Below are 7956 nucleotides of genomic sequence, written 5' to 3'. Positions count from 1 at the left end.
CAGATAAAAGGCATGGGCTCAGGGGCCCTGGTGCCAGAGCAGACGGCGTCCTATAAAGACTATCTTTTACTCTGGAGAAGCTACAGCAGTACACACAGTATTTGACATTCAGGGATGGGGCCTGAGATTCTGTATTTCCAATGAGCTCCCAGGTGATGCCGAACGGCTGCCATCTGTGGGTCATCTTGAATAGCAAGGGATGAGATGACTCTTAAGAGACAACTCAAGCTGTTCCCTGCAGCAAAAATAAAACGAGTCGGGGGAATGCAGATGTCACAGAGCTGTTTGATGCCGTGGAAAAATGAAGGTGGGGCTTATCATCAAGAAGTCCTTTACGCATCCATGACTTTCTGTCCAACTCATAGGAGACTGGAGAAATTACCTTTTCCTTTTTAAAATGAAGAAACTGAAGTGTAAGACAATTGAACACAGCAGGGTCAAAAACATTACGGGTAGATACAGGTGCCCCACGCCATCCTTGACCCCACACACACTTCCAGAAAACATCAAGCAAGGAGCAGGCAAAGAGTTGTCATAGGAGTGTGGTTGTTTTAATACCGTTCTTGCCAAGCAATATCAAAGTTGTCCATATTCTCCAAGTTTGTCCTATTTTTTATAGACAATATTAAAATTTTTTAAGTGTGTGCTGATAAAGAGACTAGTCACACCTCTGGGGATTTAAAAATGAGAAGCCACATAAATTCTCTTCCTTAAAAAACAGCCATTTCAAAAGATTTTCTTTAATATCATAAAATATTTTCATGGACAAGTGAGCTAGCAAACACACATGCACCAATGTGCCTTTTGACAAGAGTACCCCCTACCCCGACTCCCACACCAAAGTGGACATGAGATTTGGAGAAATGAATACAGCAGATGGAACAGATAGAAGAAAAAAAAAATCAGTAAAAAGGATGGAATATAACTTTGTGCTTGGTTATTTTCCTACGTCACAACAAAACAAGACAATTTGGTGCAAATAGTTAATCTTTCCTCTTTTTTTTCCATTTGGTGGAGAAAAAAATACTTTTTCTATAATAAAATATGTAGTTTTTTGGTTTTTAACGTAACTTTTTTTTTTTCTTTTTTGCAGAAAATAATTTTGTAAACTGTCACTTCGCGGGCAGGGAGGCTCGATGCCACGTGGGCCCCAGCTCGCCCCGGTGGAGGCTGGGAGCTGAAACCAAACCTAGGCAGGAGATGGGCGACGGCGGAGGTGCAAGGCAGGGCACGGCGCACGGGACGAGGGCGGCCGGGCAGGGTGGATTAGAGGTCACTCTCGCCGTACAGTGCCGTGGAGAAGGACATGTAGTCCAGAGCACCTGGCACGGAGTCGGGGCCGGTGTAGGGGGCCATCCGCGCGATGCAGTACTCGGCCTGGTCAGGCGGCAGCTCGCGGCGCAGCTCGTCCACGGTAATGTAGTTCTGCGGGGAAAGAGTGATCAAGGCGGCCGCAAAGTCCAGCAGCCGTAAAGCGGGGTGGCCCAACACAGCTGCAAAGCCCGGCCGCGTGAAGGCAGTGCGTGCCATTTGCATTATGCCTCCCTCCTGGAACTACAGGATGTATGGACATAAATATCCACACATGTACATACCGCATACACATGTATTTTTAAAACTGTCTCAGGTTTTCCACTTCAGTACCTACTTTTTAAGCCACTTTCCAATCTAATTCCATATGCCAATTACACCTATAACCATTTTCTGAATCACACTAGTCTGCAATAATTGCGTGCTGGACCAGTATCCGCAGATACTCTGGTGGAGCGTATAGGTTCCTGGGGGGACCCCACACGCACTCAGCTGAGCTCTCTGGAGGCTTTGGACAGAGAGTCTAATTTTAATGAGCCCTCCAGCAGATTAAGAACACCATCCACGTTTGGGCATCATTGCTTCCCAAATATGGTCAGGCTATCTTAAGCTCCTTTGCAGAAATGTGGGCCTTGCCCCATGCAAGCAGCTCCAGCCTGAGTATCTGCCTTCTCCCAGGTTTTGCCCATGCTAGGTCTATTTGAAAGCTGTGTCTTTTAGGAGCTTCAAGATCCAGGAGAGCTCATTTGGGGGCTCTGACCCACAAGGTAGTCCCCCTGCACCATGCCCTACCTCTGCCAGAGTGCCCTGGGAACCAGTTTGAGGGAGGGTGGAGCTGCCACTGTCAATCCCAAAGTTGGGAGACGAAGCCCCTATCTCGGCCCCAGTTTTCCTCTTCTACAAAATTAGCAACTACAACTAAATGGTTTGAAGATCCTTCCAGCTCCAAGGTGCTATGATGCAAATAAGGTTGTTCTTGTACTTAAATCAGACCTTTGGGGACTTCTTTGTAGGTTCAGCCTTTATTCCCTTGTAGACAGACATTTCAGAAATTATATTCCCTCCCTACTGGCTTTTGCTTTTGGTAACTGAATCTTTTCCGTTTAAGATGGAGTCTCACTCTGTCACCCAAACTGGAGTGCAGTGGTGTGATCTCAGCTCACCGCAACCTCCGGCTCCCAGGTTCAAGCGATTCTCAGGCCTCAGCCTCCCGAGTAGTTGGAATGACAGGTGCATGCCACCACACCCCGCTAATTTTTTGTATTTTTAGTAGAGATGGGGTTTTGCCATGTTGGCCAGGCTGGTCTTGAGCTCCTGACCTCAGGTGATCCACCCACCTCGGCCTCCCAAAGGGCTGGAATTATAGGCATGAGCTACCATGCCTGGCCTGAATCTTTTCAGTTTTGAAGGAAGGATGGCATAAGGATTTACTGTGACTTTACAGAACAGAACACAGACCCTAGGCCCACATCCCACCCCCACCATTTCTTCTGGCTGCTCTGTGAGTCTTTTCTGTAATATTTGAGGGATCTGTGGCTTCTATAGATCCCCTCAGGTCCCTGGGCTGGAGATGGCTGTGGTTCTGGGTGACATCCAGGTCTACCAATGACCATCTCAGAACAGTGGAGACTTGGACTGAGGCTCTGGCATCCATGGAGACAATCCCCTGCATCCCTCCACTGCCAGGTGGAGTGTTGCAGGGTACTTGGGAGACTGGGAAACCCAGAGTGGATCACTGCTTAGGGTAGAAAACACGAGAGACGTGCTTCCTTCCTGTGTCCCACAGTCCCTCTTCCTGCTCCCACTATAGTCCATGCCAATGCACAGGATGATACCAAGGGTGAAGTCCCAGGGGTTGTCAGATGGACTCCAAGAGTCCAATTACACATCCACACCACTCTACTCCCCTCTGCCACCTGTCATTTCATCCCAGCTATGGAGTCCCTCACTGGCAAGCAGTGATCCTGGGAGGGTCACTTAAACTAATCCTGCGTCCTGACACCTTAGCTGAGCCCAAGGCATTATAGAAATGAGTAGAAGTGGCAAACAAGGAGAGGCCAAAGGACCCTGGAAGAAGGGGCGGTTCCAGCTCTCACCCCTCTAGATCACAGTCCAGCCAGTGCCTGCCACCCCAGCACAATGCCCATGCCATAGAACACCCACCTTGTCCCCGGCCAGGATCTTGAAGGAAGCCATGACTTGGTCTGCTGTATCTGTATCGGCTGTCTCGCGGGACATGAAGTCAATGAAGGCCTGGAATGTCACTACCCCCAGGCGGTTGGGGTCCACAATGCTCATGATGCGGGCAAATTCTGCTTCTCCCTGGAGGAAACAGCCAACCCCAGGCCTGTCAGCCCATGGCTTGCTGGGAATATCTCATATGGACTGAAGACCCTGGGGACTCAGATCAGCCTGTGGCTGGAAGAGGAGGGCACATCCCCCTGACCTAACCTGGGTTGTCCTAAGGGTATGATGGGGACACAACACTCAAGAGGAGAGACCCAGCTCAGGGTTTCCCATGCCCTGCAGATGCCTGGGTTCCTCTTATAGCAAATAATCATGTTGATAATAACTACAGTGATCACAACGATTAACAATGGCTGACACCTATGGAGCATGTCTTGTGTGCCAAGTATTAACCTAAAAGCTTTATTTCAATTCATTTAATCCTCACTACAACCATAAAGGTAGGTATTTTATTATCTTCATCGTACAAATGAGAAATCTGAAGCCCAGACAGGCTAAGTGACTTGCCCAGGGTCACACAGCCAGGAAGCAGCAGAACTGGGATTTGAACTCGGGCAGTCTGGTTCTAGAATCTGTTCTCTCCCCACCACACTGTATTTTCTATGTGCCAGATACATGCACAGACTTAAATTCCTTCATTTAACCCTTGCAACAGTCCTGTAGGGTTCCCCCACTTCACCTGAGGCTACACGCTAATGATGGCAGGGCTGGGATTTACTCCCAGGTTCACTGCTCCTAGCCCCATGCCCATGCTCTGCACTGCACAGGGCAGCCTGTGAGCTCTTCACTTGGCACCATGGCCCAGGAGTCACCTGACTGCCCTGCTCAGAATGTCTGTGTTGGGGGGACAGAATAGGAAGGTTGGGGAATGGGGGACAGCCTGGGACAATCCAGAGGGGCAGCAGGCCCAACCGGAGCCACCACCAGGACAGAGGTGGAAGTCTCAATTTCCATGCTCCATGTGAGGTGACGCAGGCCAACCCCAACCTGGGATGTCCCACACCACCAGTCCTTCCTGCCAGCCTCAGGGTCAGCCCAGCTGTCCACAGTGGGAGTGAGGAAGTACCAGAAGATGAAGTAGCACAGAGACTGAGACGAGGAGGCCAGGGCTCCTGGATACACACAGGCTGGTGGCCGGGCCGGCTTTCAGGGAGCCATCTTCCCCAAGGACATGGGCCTTGTGGCTCCTCCAGAGAGGGCAATCCCTAGCCTGAGGGCCTCCAGCCTGCCACTCCTGGGACTTGGCCGCTCCCGCCAGCTGGCTGCCTCCTCACCAGGGCAGACAGAGGGTGGGGTTTACGTTACCATGTTGTAACCCATGGAGATCAGGCAGGCGCGGAAATCATCCGTGTCCATCATGCCTGTCTTCTTCTGTGGGGGGCAGTGGTACCAAGACACAAGGAGGGTCGGGAAGAGGAAGGGCCGGCCCGGGGCCAGGAAGACAGGAACAGATGGCCAGAGCGGGGATGAGGTTTATGGTTTGGGGGATCAGGACGGGGAAAGGAATATAGGAGGAGAAGATGCAAACACACATTGGTGGCAACGTCCAAAGACAGGGGGAAGACAGAGCAGGGAGAGGCAAAAATCCACCCATGGGATGAAGAGCGGTGAGGATGGAAGACAGTGGGCACCCAGCAGGTTGCCACAAAAGATAGCAGAGGGCAGAGGGTGGACCAGTAACAGGGCAGACAGAGACAGCAGGAGAGGACGAGCCCCATGGCCCATAGGAGGGGGACAGGAGATCCAGACAGAGAGAAGAAAAAAAGGAAAAACGCATTATTTCTCGCCCCAGACGCCACCCCTGAGCGTGCTCCATGCAGGAGGCGAGTACCTGGGGGTCGTTGCCAATATCATAACCCAAGCTGATGAGGCAGGCTTTGAACTCCTCGGGACCCAGTGTGCCGGAGTGATCCTGGGGCCGCGGTGCGCCAGGCAGCGAGCCATGCGGTGTCAGGGAGGTGGAGCCGTGAGAGGGGCATGCCCCGGGGGAGGGTGGCGTGTGTGGGGAGACACAGGGACAGGCATGCGGAGGGAGGGTGGGGGCGGGGGAGGAGGGGAAATAAAAGTGCACACGGTTAGACACACCAACGAGGCTCCAGGGGGTGCCCTCCCCCCAGCACACACAGCCCTGCTCCAGGGAGCAGGACTAGAGTGGGGTGTGATGAGCCACAAGGGTGAGAAGCTCCCCCAGAAGTGACCCAGCCCCCCCGGCTTCCCCAGGGACTTCCCCCAGGTGCCTAGAGAGCCATGAAGCAGGCAGGGGTGGTGGGCAGCACCCAAGAACATGCTCCCACGCCTTGGGACCGCCCGCAAGCCCCAGGGCACTGGGAAGGGGCAGCCCACTAAAACCCGGCCTGACCCAGAGCTGGGATGGGAACCCAGGACCAAGGCCTCTGACATCCCCAGCAGAGTCCCAGAGGCTGCTGGAGGTCGGGGTAGGGGTGGGGGCCAGCGAGGGCAGGAGGAGTCTCTCTTCTGCTCCTCTGTCTCCACAGCCAGGGAGCAGCAAGCCTTCACTGTGGGTGACTCTTCATGGTAAGAGAGCAAGGGTCAGGGGTCAAAGGTCCTCTTTCTACCCACAGGATGAACACTCTCTCCCAGAAAGCAGGGAAGCTTATGAGGCACCAACACAAGTTTTCCAAGGTTTGTTTTGTGGGGTGCATGGAGTCAGTGCAGGCTGATGGGAGTTTCCCCTTTCTCTCCCTCCTCACTTTCATGGCAGCCCACATCCCGGGGAAGTGCCCTCCAGGGCCCTGGGGCAGGGGTTGGGGGCTGCACTAAGAAAACACAGGGTGGGGCTCTCACCCGGTCAAAGTGGTTGAAGGAGGCCCGGAACTCATTCATCTGCTCCTGGCTGATGCCCTTGGCATCCCGGGTCAGGATCTGGTTCTCCACCTCGTTGATGGTCCTGGCGATGGTGGTGAGCAGCTGCTCCCAGCCCACACGGATGTGCTGCAGGCAGGCAAGAGGCCTGTCAGCAAAGGGGTCCCACGCCTGGGCTCCTGGCGGCCCCTATCCACCCTACTCCCCAACTATCAAAATGGCCAAAGCCATCAAACTTGGCCTTCCGTGTGGCTGAGTGTCACCAGAGGGAGGGGAACCAGGACAAGCACAACCTACTAGGACAGGGACCCTAGATGATCGAGGGGGCAGGGTGGCAGCCTCTGCCTGGGAGAGCAAAGAGACTGGGACTTGCCAATGGGGGTCAGGTCAGGAAGGAGGGCAGATTTGGGGGTAGGAAAGATTGAGACAAAAAAATGTGTGATTCCCCGAACCTCCAACCCCACAACCCCCAGCCCACACACACTTTCACAGTTAAAACAAGTAGCCATCTTACAAGCAGGTGCCTGAGCCAGTGTTTGGAGCCCGCCAGCACCCGGAACCACCAGAAGTGCTTATTCTGAACTCCACCCCAGAACTAGTGAAGCAGATTCTAGAGACGGGGCCTAGAAATATGTATTCTCAACACGCTCCTCGGGAAAGTAAAAGGTACTAAAAGTTGAAGATGTGAGGCTTCAGAGGTGAAGTGAATTATCCTCCAACTATGACCTGTTTCCTTGGAGACTTCCCCACCCAGGAAGGAAAGAAGGGGACATGGGCTCCCCGAGAGGAACAAGGCCAGCCCCACCCACCTCCATGGTGTAGTTGGTGTGCTTGTTGTCGAAGATGAGCGCCTCCTGGATGAGCTGGTGGTCGCCCTCCAGCTGATCAATCTTTGGCTTGTAGTTGACAATGCTCTTCTCATACTGCCGCAGGTGGCTGAGCTGGTCCTCCAGGGTCCCATGCATCTCAATGGAGATCCTCCCGATCTCCTGCTCACCAGGAAAGAGGCACCTTGTCAGACCACCTCACTCTGCTCCCATAGGGTGGGGACTGGGGCCTCCAAAATCATTTGTTAAGCCTTCAAATGATTCTCAGTTCCTATCCCAGCCCTAAGGAGGCCATCACTGGTAATTAGTAAGACACTTTTAGCATGGGTGCTCCTAGGTATGGAAACAGCACCACAGAGGTACATAACAAGCCCTGTTATCACTGGATGAAATACCTACCAGCTCTCAGGTACCTGTCAGCCTCAGGAAGGGAATGCAGGGTCAGTTCTAACCTAAATATTCACTCCTCTGCTTGCCATTCAAATGCCCCTTTCCCAAGTCTTGTCCATCTCAGGGACCCACTGAGCCAGGATCCTCATAGCCTCGGCAGACCTCACTCACCTCCCTCAGTGCCCATGCTCTTGCTCCTGCTGTTCTGCCTCCTGGGATGCCTGCCCTGGCCCACCTGAATCCCATCCATCCCTGCAGGCCAGGCCTAATGCCTATTTATGTCTGTTTTTCATCCATGTAAATAACCCTTGTTTGTGAAAGCACTTTCTGTCCACTCAATTCAATCCAGTAGCTATTT

General features: G+C 52.9%; 1 protein-coding gene across 4 annotated transcripts in view; it reads right to left on the bottom strand.

Annotated features, from left to right (window-relative positions):
• Positions 1–529: 529 nt before the first annotated feature.
• ACTN1 (actinin alpha 1) overlaps positions 530–7956 on the bottom strand; it is a 105052-nt gene continuing 97625 nt past the window's right edge. The window contains exons 17-22 of one of the 4 annotated variants that reach the window (XM_033187630.1): positions 7191–7370; positions 6364–6510; positions 5390–5470; positions 4864–4929; positions 3475–3633; positions 530–1425 (exon numbers count right to left, since the gene is read on the bottom strand). In XM_033187630.1, coding sequence (XP_033043521.1) covers positions 1267–1425; positions 3475–3633; positions 4864–4929; positions 5390–5470; positions 6364–6510; positions 7191–7370 — 792 coding nt within the window. In that variant the 3' untranslated portion in view covers positions 530–1266. The remainder of the gene's footprint in view (positions 1426–3474; positions 3634–4863; positions 4930–5389; positions 5471–6363; positions 6511–7190; positions 7371–7956) is intronic. The other 3 variants (XM_033187627.1, XM_033187628.1, XM_033187629.1) reach the window with 3 other exon arrangements.

The sequence above is a fragment of the Trachypithecus francoisi genome, unplaced genomic scaffold, assembly GCF_009764315.1.
Source record: "Trachypithecus francoisi isolate TF-2019V2 unplaced genomic scaffold, Tfra_2.0 Lachesis_group3, whole genome shotgun sequence".
NCBI lineage: Eukaryota > Metazoa > Chordata > Mammalia > Primates > Cercopithecidae > Trachypithecus > Trachypithecus francoisi.
The sequence above is the reverse complement of the archived record's forward strand: the minus strand, read 5'-3'. Positions and strand labels throughout refer to the sequence as shown.